The sequence below is a fragment of the Phyllobates terribilis genome, unplaced genomic scaffold, assembly GCF_046119375.1.
Source record: "Phyllobates terribilis strain yellow unplaced genomic scaffold, ASM4611937v1 Scaffold_211__1_contigs__length_3443825, whole genome shotgun sequence".
NCBI classification, from domain to species: Eukaryota; Metazoa; Chordata; class Amphibia; order Anura; family Dendrobatidae; genus Phyllobates; species Phyllobates terribilis.
This window is the reverse complement of record NW_027362971.1, coordinates 1,130,550-1,146,888: the sequence shown is the minus strand read 5'-3', so window position 1 is coordinate 1,146,888 and position 16,339 is coordinate 1,130,550. Positions and strand designations below refer to the sequence as shown.

The window sequence follows — 16,339 nt, the reverse complement described above, 5'->3', positions numbered from 1 at the left end:
CTGCTCAGTTAGAACTTTTAGCCTTAAAAACACAGATTAACATGGATTTTTAGCACAAAAACAGTGTTTTGTGGTCTATTTCAGATCCCAGAAAAAGTTAGAGAGTCCATCAGTGAGCTCTTTTTGGCAGAGTTAGTTTACTCTTATCTGTATTTTCCTGAGCTCCTCTCTGACATGCTTTGTGGTCACAGATCAGCAAAGTCGAGATGAACCTTCATGTGGTCAGAAATCAGCCAAGAGGAGCTCAGGAAAATACAGATCAAAGAGTTAGAAACTCTGTCAACATGAGTTCACTGACAGATTCTCAGTTAACTCATTCTCCAGCCAATAATGACCAAAAGCCTGAAAAAGTCAAACTGCAAAATTTTTAATGAAACCCAATTACAAAAAAGTGAATTTTAGCGCAAAAGACATGCTTCAGAGTATGAAAAAAACCACTGAATTTTTTTATATGTATTTTTATTTGAGAAAACACAAAAGGAATGTGTCTTATGCAAAAAGAAGCAAAGAGAATATCTGCAAGACAGCAGGGTTAGTCACACATTTCCATTTTCTAGAATTGCTTCATTAAACAGATCAGTCATCATCTGGCAGCTTATTCAGTCCGGGTAATAAAACTGTTTTGACAGATTTAAGAACAATATCTCAGCTGCACAGAAGGGAGAGGATCCTTATTAAAATGCAGCACCTGGAGACAGTAGAAGTGAAAGATTTCACCCACACTCAATACCAGAAAGCATGTGCAACAGCAATGAGAGTTTTGAAGTTTGAGGAGTTGTTTTTTTTTTATTTGACTTGCCTAGATTATTATATTTTATTTTTAGTTTGGGCCAGATTGCACTTTTTTTTGCACCAGGCATTTTCCCAAAAACCTCTTCGGAGGAGAAAAAAAAAAACTCAATAGGAACAGCAAGATGGATTTCACATGGAAAGTTTTCCAAGTGCTTTTCAAGAGTATTTTGAAGCTTTAAAAAAAAAAAAAGAAAAATTCACAGAACTTTGTGTGAACATAGACTTATGCCAGTTTCACCATTCATGTTTTGCGGCACTGACTGGCGCCACAAGCAAAGACTGGTGGCCATTCTGTGCATTGCAGTTTAAAAGGGGTTGTCCAGATTTAGAGAGCATCTGCAGGCTTGTGAATCCTCAGAGTGCACAGCGCTGTGAAGATACTCCGGTATCAGGAGCGGTGGATATGTGATTTGCATACATACGATCACATGCCGACTAGAAGTGTGAAGTCTCACTCAATGTCAGCGAATTGGAGTAAATTCAGCAAGGCTGGACACGTCTAGTGGAGATGTGGCCGGGAGAATGCAAACCACATATTTGCCATCACATGACCGCCCACGTATGATTATCCCCCACCCCCCCCAGGGTACGTACACATGGGGTATAAATATAAATATATATGTCACAATAGAAAAATGAACTCCTGCAGTAATATATTTATGTAGGGGTGACCCCATGTAATAATGTGCGGGATACACACCACTGCGTGAAGGAGTTCTGCACATGAAGCATAGCCATACAGGATCCATGGGACTTTGTGGGCACGGACTTATTCTTAGCCGGCAGCCCCTGATCTAGTGGGCTCACACATTACATAGTATTTGATTAGAACATACTCGGAGATTTCCTTGGACTATAAACCACATAATGACCACAGAAGCTATAATCGTGCTCCTGCGCCATCCGCATCCTGCGCCCTGCCAGGGTCTGTCGCCCACCTTGTCAATGACACACACAGACGGCTGCCCTGCATAAACAGGTCACATCTCTGGCGCAGAACTACATCTCCGCTAATTAAAGGGCTAGTCTGGACACTGGGTGGCCCAAGTTGAAAGAAAACAAGCCCCGGGGTGATGTATAGCAAACACTGGCTGCCGGAGCAAATATCAAATACTTCAAATACTTTGGGATTCCTTTTCTATTTGTGGAAGTATTTTAATGTCTCCTTCTGTTTATAAAAAGCATCTCATGGGGTAAAAAAAAAGCTAAAAATTTGGACTAAACCAAGTTTCTACGCCCTTACATATAATACAGATGCTGATGATACTTCCCTATTTATCCAAATATTCTCAGATTTTAGAGCTTCTTAAATAGGTGCTCCCTGACTCAAAACAAATGTACAAGAAAGTTGCTATTAAAAAGAAATAAAAATAAATTACTCATCTGTTTAACCCCAGCAGCTCCAGATGTTCCCACTGGTCACCGGTCCTACAGTAATAATGTGGCTGTATACGAGACGATCATCACTGAGGTCAGCGATTGGCTGCAGTAGGCACGTGCAAGTACAGCACATCATCACTGAGGTCAGCGATTGGCTGCAGCGGGCACGTGCATGTACACAACATCTCTGAGGTCAACGACTGGCTGCAGGGGGCACACACACATGTACATCACAATCACAAACCAGAGATTTGCTGCAGCGAGCACATGCATGCACAGCACATCACGGAGATCAGTGATTGGCTGCAGCAGGCAAATGCATGTATAGCACATAATCACCGAGGCCAACGATTGGCAACAGCGGTCACATGCATGTATAGCACATCATCACTGAGGCCAGCGATTGGTTGCAGTGGTCACATGCATGCATGTATAGCACATCACTGAGGTTAGTGATTGGCTGCAGCGCCAGCTCCACCCATTTCGGCGAAGCCGGATGAAGCTGACGTGAAAACACCAAAAGTCGAGAAAGAATTTTGGCATGAAAGCTTTGATGAACCGAGCTCAATGATTGAAGCAGAGGCCGAGAATGTGCAGTAACGCTGCTGGATTCCAGGACAGCGAGGGGTGCCAGAGGTCAGACCCCCCCCCCAAATCAGTAGGTTATCCCTTATCCCAAGAGTAATATTTTAGGAGTTAAAAAAAAAAATTATAAATTCAAAACTTTTCCCAGATGTTGGACGACCCCCTAAACTCATCAACGTTTCCTTTGTGCAATCAGGATCCAATTTGCGCACAATTCTAAGACTAATCCTCACGTGACGGCGATTACTAAACAATGGCTTAGAAAAAATAAAAATGACACCTTTGTAGTTGCCACATGGGTGTACGCCGGGGTCTGTACATGGTGGAGGGCAGGGTTCAGGTTTTTGGCTCCTCTTTTACGCTTTGTGTAACGCTGAACATTTTTCACCTCCGTCCCGATTCTCAGAGAATAATCACTTGTAGCCGATCATCTTTACCCTTTGTTTATGGAGATTATGTTTCCTCTAATTTCAAAGCTCCTTCTTTTCAGAAGAACACTCCCTCCTCAGGGATTCAGAAAAGGAGATCCCTTCCCCCCAGCGTCTTACAGCAAGTCAAAGTTTATTTTGGCCATTCTCTCAAGCAGTGGAGTAAAGTTTATGTAGACGACTATTGTTTGCCATTTGCAAAAAAATTTAATTCATTTCAAGAAAAGGGGACTGACAGCAGACGTTCCCATGGGCACTGCCAACGATACAGCGCCGAGACTCACTCCCCCTCTGCTCAACCCCTCCGTCTGCCAAGAGGCCGGAGAACTAAAAAACACATATGGATTTCAGAACAGTCAGAGCATTGTAATACGCAGAATTCCGAACATTTGTTATTCAGGATCTGCAAGTCTTCCTACAGCAGCCTCCTGAGAAGCTTATGGAGATTAGATTATTATTTTATTATTTTTTTCCGCCAATGTCGGGACATTTAATATCTCACCGACACATGAACAGCAATGCAGAAAAATTTCACGTTTTATAAAGAAAAAAAAAAAAGTTGGGGTCTGTGGACTTCTTACTAAAATATTAGGAATCCTGCTACCAAAGTTGTCGCCCAGTTATGCCTCATTCACACATCCGATTTTTGCGTATCCATGTTTTTCACGGATAGCACTGTTACCTGTGTTTGTCTATAGGGTCATTCACATTTGCATGATTTTTGATCCGACCCATGGAAAATCACAGAGATGTCCAATTTTCATCTGAGGGTCGGATCAGAATCAGCAAAGCAAGTCTATGGGTCTGTGAAAAATAAAAAATAAAAAAATCAGACCACACTCTGATGACATCCGAGCGGGGTCTGATTTTCACGGACTGTCAGAAGGAGAAGGTAGAGATATTTTTATTAAAAAATGTCTCCGTGTAGGAGAAAGTCGGATCCAAGTCGGATCCAAGTCGGATCCAAGTCGGATCCAAGTCGGATCCAAGTCGGATCCAAGTCGGATCCAAGTCGGATCCAAGTCGGATCCAAGTCGGATCCAAGTCATTGCCGTTTTTTCGCATACATAGGGGAAATAAAAAAATAAATAAATAAATTAAAAAAAAACAGACTGCACTCTGATGACATCAGAGCAGAGTCGGATTTTGCCAGATTTTTTTCAACCTGATCTAAGCCTGATCAAAATAATCGTTTTGTTTTTGTTTGCTTTTTTTTTTTTGTTTTGTTTTTTTTGTTTTTATGTACGTGAAAAAAAAAATCAGACTTCTGAATGAGGCCTCAAATACCTGATAAATCCCATACTGCTCCCCTATCCTTTGTTTACATGGCTGCAGTAGTAATGTCCCAATGACTACAAATGAAGACCGCTGCTGTCAGACTCTAGTTTCACTGATGGCTAGGCAGACCGATTGAGGCAGTGGAGGTCACTGATTGGCAGCAGCAGTCAAGCAAAGGTTGTCGGGGAACAATGGAGTGGCAAAGTTGGAGTGGCAAGATCCCTCCCCACCTACAATCTTACAGCAAGTCGAAGTTTCTTTTGACCACTCTTCTCTCCAGCAAGTTATGTTTTTTTGGTTATTTCACATTATTGCCACAGTTTTGGATAAATTTGTACAACGTTTTGGACAAAGTTCTCGGACAAATTAGGTCTAGATAACAGCAGGAGCAAATGTTCTCCGACAAGGAGCGTCCATCTGTCAGAAACAAAACTGAACTTCTATCCGAAATAGACTGACAGCAACGTCTCCCCCCCTGTCCAGATGCTTTCTGAGAAACTCAATCATGCTGTGAAACTGCACACGGGCCACTAGTGAAACTAGAGAAGCCACCACAACTGCTGCCAACATCAGGCCGAGAGAGGGACCTTACCCAGGATCTACATACGCGGGGTCCCATGTTACACCGGCCTCAAATTACTGTATTTTCAGGTCTTTCCTAGGTCGTAGTAACTTTAAATCCAGTTCAACATACATTGCCAAAATCCAGCCAGATCAATATGGGCATATTCCTGGTAAAATACGCTTTGTTTTGAGGAGATCCACTCTCTCCAGACGTAAATAAATCAAACTTTCTAAATTGTTTCTCCCAATGACTTTACATTTGAAAAAAAAAAAAAAAAGTTGAAAATTAAGACCGCGAGCCATTCACAACTTTTATACATGAGGACTTTGCATTGTTTGTATTTGTTATTTCTTTATTTTTCGTTTTGTTATTTTTGGGCGACTTCTCATTTTTCCATAGTTTTGACCACAAGCTACATTACTACTACGGTTGACCCATACCAAGAGAATATGCCTACGCACAACAGCCATGGTGTAGGAAGCCTCTAGTCCCCCCTCACCCCCGCCCCCCCCCCCCCATCCCCATCTTTTAAAAAGTTTGGTAAACTTTTTTTTTTTTTTGAAAGGCTAAACTCTACGTGATGACAGGAATGGACGGTTAAACAGTTAATTGATTTTGCAGAGGAACAGCTGTTTAACCCACAAAACTGAGCAGCCATAACAATCGGCCACACAATCTTTGCAGACTTATTCCCTTTTAAAATGTTTTTTTTTTCACTACCTCCATAGGAAAGGACAGTAATATCAGATTGGTAGGATACATCAATATTTGTACAATGGAAAACCCCTATAAGGCTGTGTTCACACATTGCTTTTTTGTGGCTTTTTTTCTGCAGCCAAAACTTGATCTCATCAGTAAATAAAAGAAAAAAAAAGATTTTGCTGGCTTTTCTCGCTGTGTTTTTTTTAGGATACCTAAATTCAGCTTTGGTTGCACCACACAAACCAGAACAAGTTAGGCCACCAAATCAAGACCTATGTGAAACCATAAAACCATTTCTTTGTTAAAAAAAAAAGTGAAAAACATGAAAAACACACATTTGCAATAAAAACAGCTGGGGAGTTAAATTGGTCAGGCATAGTTTACCTAAGACCTTGGTGGGGTATTGAGTAGGTCAGGCATAGTTTACCTAAGACATTGGTAGGGTATTGAGGTCGAGAATAGTTCACCTAAAACATTGGTAGGGCATTGAGAGTGTCGGGCATACTTTACGTAAGACAGTTGTAGGGCATTGAGCAGGTAGGGCATTGCGCACGTTCATACATTGGTCGTGCTTTGCTTTGAGTTGGTCAGGCTTTGTTTACTTTAACACATCACTAATTTAATTAAACTGTACTAATCCTAGCATCTCTGCTCATGTGAGGACACCAAAACATTATGGTTTACACTTGGGAAAAATCACAAGACTAAAATGTGTTTTACATACTGCTGTATCTGCTTTTTTTCCACTAACACTGCTGCAAAAATTGATGGAGTTTTTTTGCTGCGTTTTTGCATTTACTTATTGCTTTCTATGGGTGAATAAACTCTGCAAAAAAAGCGACACGCTGCAGTTTTCAAATAAGAACAATTTCTCCAATTCAGTCAGGAAAAACAAAAACAAAAGTGTGCGCATGAGATTTCTGAAATCGCCTAGCTTTGGTTGGTACTGTAAAAAGCAGCTTTTAATTTGCATTAAAAAAAATAATAAAAAATGGAACCAAAATGCTACGTGTGAACATAGCCTAAGAGTCTATAATACAATGTACATAGCCTGCAATATTACAGTAGTAATATGGCTAGGGCAGAATATAGTGTTGCTGAAGAGCACCATATGGCGGCACATGCAGTGTCTATAGGTCCATAATCCATATGTGCCACTTACGTGTTCTGTGCATGAGCAGTAATACATATGGCCCCTATTGCACTCTAGATTTTCCACGAACGAAGGGGACACAAATCAAATACATGAGAGTGGTGGGTTTTACATAGGACTGCAGGTAAAACTACCATAGTAATTATCAAACAATGAAAGGTTCCAGTCTACTATATCTGCAATGAGTAAAAAAAAATTGCATTTTGCTTCTTACAGAGCCCATTTTATACAGGACCACCTATGGATTCAGATGGATTTACATTGCAGGCGGTTTATTTGCACTTCAAGTAATTAAAACTCCCATCAATAAATTCCCTCTTTATTTCAATTGGAAAATCATCTGAGTCGGCTCTAGTCACAATATTTAGCTGCCGAAGTTTAAATACTTTAATTAGAAGGCATAAACACGTTTTTTACAGGGTTTACCCAAAGCTCTTACTGATCCTCAAACACATAAAGAAGTCTTCTGGGAGCCGACAGACGTTTACTCAGCTCCCATGGAAAGATTATAATCCAAGAAATTAATACAAGAGGGTGGGATGCGATGCTGCTATAGCGGGGGGCACAAAAACACTCATGACACAACATGCCCGGTCTGGAAAAAGCTTCATATCATCGGCAGCCGAAACCCCGAGTTAGACGGTAGGCCGTTCTTGCTCACTGTCCCAGCTGATCCATGGGCACTAGCAGTCGGTTGAGGGAAGGTTGCAAAAAATACAAAGATTTTTGCATTAGCGCCTAAGTTTTGTCTATTTATTTTAGCCTGTTTTGCTCCATTTTCTACCTGTTTGTTTTATGCTCATTTTTTGTTAGCCAAATGTTTGCAGCCAACACAATTTTTGTACCTCCAGTCTCCACCTACACTGTTTTTTTTTTGTTCAAAATGTTTTTTTGTAAATCTTAGCGGTTTGTTTAGAAAAGGGTGCAAAAAAATAAAAAAGTTGCACAAATTTCATCAACCTGCTAGCACCATTTTGAAGAACTTGGTGCAAATAGATCAATAAGGGTATGTGCACACTGTCGGGAGTCGCCTGCCGCCCCGACACAGCGGAATAGCCGCCTGCGGCTTCCGCTCATTTTATGCAAATGAGTGGCGCCATTTTTTATTTTTTTTTTCACCTGCAGACTTTCCCCATAGAGATTAGGTCTATGGGGAAAGCCCGCATGCAGACCCGCTGGAGAAATTGACATGCTGCGGTCTGGAAAAATGCGACGCATGTCAGTTTCCGTGGGTGCGCCGCTGACACATAGTGGACATGGGATTTCTAGAAATCCCATCCACTATGCTGTAACATCTGGCCGCTGCGGATTTGACACTGCATAAACACACAGCAGCTCCGGATCGTGTGCACATATCCTAAGACAAGAGAAAAGAAAAGTCGCTTAAAGAGGAACTATCACTTGCTAAAAAAAAAAAAAAAAAAAAAATAGAGCTAAATACCTTGCAAATCCTTCAATTCCCCTAATTCTGACGCTCTTTTCAGTTCTGTGTTGCATCGCTCCATTGTAGAGATGAGCGAGCAGCATGTGAAATCTCTGCTTGCAGTCCAACTGGAGGTTTCTTCACAGTCTTCTCTGAAGGCATTCACCTTCACCTCTCTTTCCCAGATGCCAATCACAGCATCTGAGACTGATATACTGCTAGATCAAATGCCATAATGTGATTGGCAGCGTCTTGGAAGTTAAAATGAAAGTACATGCCCCCAGAGAAGACTCTGAAGAAAGACCCAGTTGGACTACAAGTAGAGATTTCCCATGCTGCGCTCCAGAAGAAAGACCCAGTTGGACTACAAGTAGAGATTTCCTATGCTGCGCTCCAGAAGAAAGACCCAGTTGGACTACAAGTAGAGATTTCCCATGTTGCACTCCAGAAGACAGACCCAGTTGGACTACAAGTAGAGATTTCCTATGCTGCGCTCCAGAAGAAAGACCCAGTTGGACTACAAGTAGATTTCCCATGCTGAGCTCCAGAACACACACCCAGCTGGATTACAAGCAGAGATTTCACATGCTGCGCTCCAGAAGAAACGTGAATATCTCTACAATGGAGCGACGCAACGCAAAATGGAAAAGAGCGTAAGAATCGGGAGCTTGGGTTTTTTTTACAAGGTATTTAACTTAATTTTTTGAGCAAGTGACAGGCCAAAGATTTCTCAAACACAAGCAAAAACAATTATCCTACCATTCACAGGATCTGTCAAACGTAAAACCCTGCCAACACTGCAGAAATTGTAATGATTGATTAAAACAATCTGATAAGAGGAAACACAAAGTTTATAGCTGACAGTAAACCGTGTCTTCTGTGCCCAGGATATTACACAATCTAAAATGGGTGCAATACAGAGCAATGGAGGGTATGGCGCAACTAAAGTAAACTTATAGAAGAGCATAAAAAATATAGTAAATAAAACCTATAACTGGCAGAGGAGCCTTTAAAAGAAGAATAACACCGAATCTGGACATTTTCAATTTGGCAAAAAAAAAAAACATCTTTTTGAAAATTGGTCAGATCTCGAGCAAATCAAGCCTGACAGTCATCATTTCTTCCACAAAATTACAGTGGCGCAGGACTGTTGAGAAATACGTCAAAAATTAAAGGAGCGCACATCTCTTTAACGAATTTGGGGCATCTCATGCCAACAAACACTCCACCAAGACTGGCATACAAGAGGCAGGTTTACATGAAGCAGGGTCTATGTGTGGAGGCAGCCTTAGGGTATGTTCACATGTTGCATTTTTTTCAGCATTTTATTTATGCAAATTAAAAGTTACTTTTTACAGTACCAGCAAAAGCGAGGCTTCTGCTGCAGAAAAAAAAAAAAAAGCAGCAAAAAAGCAACATGTGAACACAGCCTTAGAATGGTTTTGCAGTCCAAATTATGATTGCAATTGCTGTTCATGTAATTCTTAAAATGGCAACTCGTCATCATCATTGACAAAAACAATCAACTTTGCAATTTAGTTATTAAAAAAATATATATATTGGCAATTGAGAAATTGGCAAATTTTACGGTTTACTGCTCATTGCCTAGGTTACTGGCCACTGCTACAGTCTAACAGCGATGGCCGGTCTCCTAGGCAATAAGCGGCAGTGCTTACAAGCTCTTTCCCAATAGCACTTGTAACCACTGCCCTGAAGTGCACGGTTAGCTCCGGCTTCAGGGTCATTAATCTTCTCCGATGCTGCCTCTGCTTGCAGCATCGGAAAGTGAACAGTTCAGCAAGCAGGAGGCAGGGAAGTGGTGGATTTTTGTTCAAAAGGATGACAATAAAAACCTTTAAAAAAAAAAGGCTTTACTAGATTATATATCACTATGTAAGTGCAAAAAGCTGGTGAATGGGAGCGTGAGAACATATACACACCTTTTAAAATATGGCTATCAAATTTTTTTAATGTTTTTGTTGCCGGGTGAGAAATTATTTTAAAAATCGAGAAAACCCAACAATCCAGTGAAGTGTAGAGGATGTTCTACCATATGGAAGCCGTGGGCCTTGTAGTAGACTAATGATTTGATAAAGCAGATACATGTGACTGTGTGTTTCAGGATACAAGGAATGTACCTGAAGTGTAAAGGGATCGCGGTTCGCTCCTGCTTCAGGATCTCTGTGCTTCTCGGATGCTGCAAAGGCAAAGCTGCCTCTGCTTGCAACAGTGCACAGTTCAGCAAGCAGGAGGCGGGAAACTGGTGGATTTTTGTTAAAAATGGAGGACAAACCCCCCAAAAAAAAAAAAAAAACCTTGTGCTAGATTATAACAATACAGTGAAGCTTAGAGGATGTTCTGCCATATGGAAGCGATGGTCCTAGCATTACACTTGTGAATGTGTTTCGGGATACAAGGAATGTACCTGAAGTGTGAAGGGATCGCTGTCTTTTTGTTCCATATCATTCATACGGATGTTCAGGTCCTCCACAGAGGCGCCTATCTGTTCTGCTACGTCCCGTTGCTTATAGATCTTTCCATCGACTCAAAAGCGATTGTGTTCCAAAATAAATCAAAGTGTCAACTCCATAAATCACAACGGAGCCCCAGATCCAGGGGATATACTCCAGGTGAACACATTCACTTATCACAGATGTACAGAATAAGCAGCACATAGATCATCAGACACAATGTATACAATATGGCAACAGCTGGGACCGAGCCTTCAGCTTTTATTCAAACAATTGCAGCGATAAGTAAACTATATAAACAAGAACACAAGAGCGTCAGCTCTGAGGTCCAAGGACTAGACATCTACAGGCCTCCATACAGATGCATACTACACCAAAGAACCCCCATATATATTCATGGTGGGGTGGGGAATCAGGAGGAGTGTGCCAGCTATGGGCACCTTTAAAGTATAACGGTGCTAGAGACATGGTAAAAGTTTTGATGAGTAGAAATATAAAGGTTAACATTTCTCCCCTTTGACATGCCAGGCTTGGCTTGTCAATCTCCAGAGTGAGGAGCCTTATAAGCCATGCATGCTCCTTTGGGAAATGAAATATGCAAATTGTCTCTTCAGAGAGGAAAAGGACTAGAACTCTAGCGTCACCTTTCGGAAGCAGCGATCCTAAAAGTCACTGTCGACCATATAATCCATTAGGGCAGGAGGGTGTAAACGCAAAAAAAGAGAAGCGAAAATAAAAAAACTTTACTGCTGGAATTTATAGCCAACATTTCTTGTAAAGAATATAAAAGAAAAAAAGAAAAAATTAATAATGACTGGTAGTTACAGGAACCACCATCAGGGGTTGTATGGAACATAGGCAGCATCCCCTAACTATCCAAGAAATCTGTAGCCATCCTTACATGGGGTACGTTAAAGCAGAGAAAATTACAAATCATATAAGCCTAAGCCAAGAGACTGGAAACCTTGTCGTAAGCGCATCGTCATCAAAAATAAAATTAAAAATTCGGAAATAAATATTTAATAAAAAAATAATCTAAAAAGATCTATATCTATATATATATATATATATATATATATATATATATATATATATATATATATATATATATATATATATATATATATATATATATATATATATATATATATTACATAAACAATATTCTAAAAAGTTATTCGAAAAATTGGAAAAGAAGGAAACACAAACACCCAGAAGTTGTACACCAATGGCAAGATGCCCGATCTACAGGGGGGGGGCACCCCACAGGGCTAAGTGCACCCCAGCCCGGTCTATAGGGGGACACCCCACAGGGCTAAGTGCACCCCAGCCCGGTCTATAGGGGGTCAGATCTTAGGAAGTTGTGTAATGAATCGAGGGGGCGCAGACGATCCACTGCGGGGTTACACTCTGATTATACAATGCAGCAGCAAAACTTTTGACATCACAAACAACAATCTGTGAAACTGCAGAATATTGTGATTTACAGATGATACAAAACAGCAAAACTTTAATTATTTTGGAATATCCCACAAAGCCTCCGCCGGGTGATAACGGACGATCACAGCTCAGCTGTTTTCATCATAAATATTATAGATTTATAAGAACATTCCTGCAGATTACACGAGGCTGGGACACAGGGCACAGAGGGGACAACTGCTCAACAGGCAATCACTGCAGAATAAGAGGAGGATTCCCAGCATTTCCCCCCGCAACACCACTACTCCCAGCAGTTCCCCCCGCAACACCACTACTCCCAGCAGTTCCCCCCCCCCTGACACCACTACTCCCAGCAGTTCCCCCCCCCCTGACACCACTACTCCCAGCAGTTCCCCCCCCCCTGACACCACTACTCCCAGCAGTTCCCCCCCCCCTGACACCACTACTCCCAGCAGTTCCCCCCCCTGACACCACTACTCCCAGCAGTTCCCCCCCCCTGACACCACTACTCCCAGCAGTTCCCCCCCCCTGACACCACTACTCCCAGCAGTTCCCCCCCCCTGACACCACTACTCCCAGCAGTTCCCCCCCCCTGACACCACTACTCCCAGCAGTTCCCCCCCCCCCGACACCACTACTCCCAGCAGTTCCCCCCCCTGACACCACTACTCCCAGCAGTTCCCCCCCCCTGACACCACTACTCCCAGCAGTTCCCCCCCCCTGACACCACTACTCCCAGCAGTTCCCCCCCTGACACCACTACTCCCAGCAGTTCCCCCCCCTGACACCACTACTCCCAGCAGTTCCCCCCCCTGACACCACTACTCCCAGCAGTTCCCCCCCCTGACACCACTACTCCCAGCAGTTCCCCCCCCTGACACCACTACTCCCAGCAGTTCCCCCCCCTGACACCACTACTCCCAGCAGTTCCCCCCCCTGACACCACTACTCCCAGCAGTTCCCCCCCCTGACACCACTACTCCCAGCAGTTCCCCCCCTGACACCACTACTCCCAGCAGTTCCCCCCCTGACACCACTACTCCCAGCAGTTCCCCCCCCCTGACACCACTACTCCCAGCAGTTCCCCCCCCCTGACACCACTACTCCCAGCAGTTCCCCCCCCCTGACACCACTACTCCCAGCAGTCCCCCCCCTGACACCACTACTCCCAGCAGTCCCCCCCCCTGACACCACTACTCCCAGCAGTCCCCCCCCCCTGACACCACTACTCCCAGCAGTCCCCCCCCCCTGACACCACTACTCCCAGCAGTCCCCCCCCCTGACACCACTACTCCCAGCAGTCCCCCCCCCCTGACACCACTACTCCCAGCAGTCCCCCCCCCTGACACCACTACTCCCAGCAGTCCCCCCCCCCTGACACCACTACTCCCAGCAGTCCCCCCCCCCTGACACCACTACTCCCAGCAGTTCCCCCCCTGACACCACTACTCCCAGCAGTTCCCCCCCTGACACCACTACTCCCAGCAGTTCCCCCCCTGACACCACTACTCCCAGCAGTTCCCCCCCTGACACCACTACTCCCAGCAGTTCCCCCCCTGACACCACTACTCCCAGCAGTTCCCCCCCTGACACCACTACTCCCAGCAGTTCCCCCCCTGACACCACTACTCCCAGCAGTTCCCCCCCTGACACCACTACTCCCAGCAGTTCCCCCCCCCCCCTGACACCACTACTCCCAGCAGTTCCCCCCCCCCCCCTGACACCACTACTCCCAGCATGTCTGCGGGCTACTTGTTGCACTCGTGCCGCCCCCACTCGTGTTAATCACAGCTCTGCACCACGGGGGATAAGGAGTCAGGCTCCGACTTGTGCATAGTTTACTTTTTATGGCCCTGTGCAGACAGCGCCCCCCTCCTCCGCTCCCCGCAGACATCAGCTGCAGCGGCGGCGCCCCCCACTTCTCCCAGCACCGGACACATGGCGGAGGAAAGTACCGAGAGCTCACCCTGAACGGAGGCTAAACAGCAGGAAAGCAGGACCGCGGCCCCCAGCGGAGCGCCCATGTTCTCCGGCTCCCGCACTCCGCTCCGGCTGCTTCTGTCTCAGGCAGATCCCATGGCCGCGGACCCCCCCTCCTGCAATCCCTCCTTCTCCTCTTCCGACTGCTTCATGGACTCTGGGACGACACGCCCCCTTCTTTGCACACCTTACCCAGACAGACCACGCCTTTTGTAAACACGCCCCTTAGCCTATAAGAACGCACCTCTGTCTTCCAAATCTACATAGCCACGCCTTTAACTCAATTGACATCGCTTTAGGAGGCGACGCCTACATTCCAAGTGCAACACATAGGTCACGCCCACACGGCCCGCCCTCTCCGCGGCTCAGTGACGTTACGTTACCGGACAGTGTCCTGAGCGGCTATCACTATCGCTGCGTGCTGCATTCGTCTTTGTTTTTTTTTTTCATTGTGCTTTATTATTGGATTTTTTGGGGAAGTAAATATTTATTTAAACATTTTTTTTAAATATTATTCCTTTTTTTTTTTCTGAGGATTCTGTTTCCACGACCACTTTACACCCCTTTTTATCATGACCACAACTTTTTTTTTTCCTACTGTTGAAGTAGCAATAATGCAGCTAGTTTTTTTGGGGGACGATTTGTAGTTTACAATCACAACTTCTATTTTGATTTTCTTTTTATGCTGTTTTCAGTGCGGAAAAAAAAGACCGTAATACTTTAATAGTTAAAATATTTATAGACGTGGCAGTCTCAATTATGTGATCAGATCGGGCATCGAAAGAGATGATATCGGGCATCGGAACCGATCAGATAGGGCAACAGAAGCGATCAGATCGGGCATCGGAAACGATCAGATCGGGCATCGGAAGAGATGAGATCGGGCATCAGAAGAGTTGAGATCGGGCATCGGAAGAGATGAGATCGGGCATCGGAAGAGATGCTATCGGGCATCTTAACCGATCAGATAGAGCAACGGAAGCGATCAGATCGGGCATCGGAAACGATCAGATCGGGCATCGGAAGAGATGAGATCGGGCATCGGAAGTGATCAGATCGGGCATCGGAAGAGATGATATCAGGCATCGGAACCGATCAGATAGGGCAACGGAAGCGATCAGGTCGGGCATCGGAAACTATCAGATCGGGCATCGGAAACGATCAGATCGGGCATCGGAAACGATCAGATCGGGCATCGGAAGAGATGAGATCGGGCATCGGAAGCGATCAGATAGAGCATCGGAAGCGATCAGATCGGGCATCGGAAGCGATCAGATCAGGCATCAGAAGAGATGAGATCGGGCATCGGAAGCGATCAGATTGGGCATCGGAAACGATCAGATCGGGCATCGGAAGAGATGAGATTGGGCATCGGAAGTGATCAGATCGGGCATCGGAAACTATCAGATCGGGCATCGGAAGAGATGAGATCGGGCATCGGAGGTGATCAGATAGGGCATCGGAAGCGATCAGATCTGGCATCGGAAGCGATCAGATCGGGCATCAAAAGCGATCAGATCGGATAGTGACTGGATCTAACTCAGATTGCTGCGGTTTATAACCACTTAAAGGGGTTGTCCAGGCTGAAATGAAAAATTTGCAATCATTCTATGTGAGTGTCAACTGCAGAAATTGTGACAGTGTGCATTACACTGTTACGATTCCCCATGTGGCTGGGCGTTCATGTGACCACATGTATGGGATTTGCATACTTGCAGTCACTTGCCGACTAGTCTTAACCAACTTTTCTCCATAAAAGAGAATTGAGAGAAAATATAAAAATAGGTAAGTAAAGTCCGCTCACCATTGGGGTGTGGTGCAGTCTCAGCCTCGCTCGGATCCAGCCAGAGCAGCCTGGTTCATGAATCAGAAAATAGGAAGAATGATCCAGGGTATCAGGCTATAAGTCTTAGTGCACACAAGGATCACAGCTGTCAGACCATGATTAAGACTGCACATCGACACGTGTAGGTCGAGACAGCCGTGATCCTTGTGTGCACTAAGACTTATGATGGTAGCAGCATTTTTTAATGGCTCAATAAAAGCTATGTTTTATTCACGTTTATAACCTGATACGCTGGATCATTCCTCCTATTTTCTAAAATATAAAAATGTCATACATGCAGTCATGTGGCTGCCCGC

General features: G+C 44.3%; 1 protein-coding gene across 1 annotated transcript in view; it reads right to left on the bottom strand.

Moving 5' to 3' along the window:
- LOC141213731 (low-density lipoprotein receptor-related protein 5-like) overlaps positions 1-14,393 on the bottom strand; it is a 125,366-nt gene extending 110,973 nt beyond the window's left edge. The window contains exon 1 of the mRNA XM_073665319.1: positions 14,184-14,393. Coding sequence (XP_073521420.1) covers positions 14,184-14,241 — 58 coding nt within the window. The 5' untranslated portion in view covers positions 14,242-14,393. The remainder of the gene's footprint in view (positions 1-14,183) is intronic.
- Between the last annotated feature and the right edge of the window lie 1,946 nt (positions 14,394-16,339).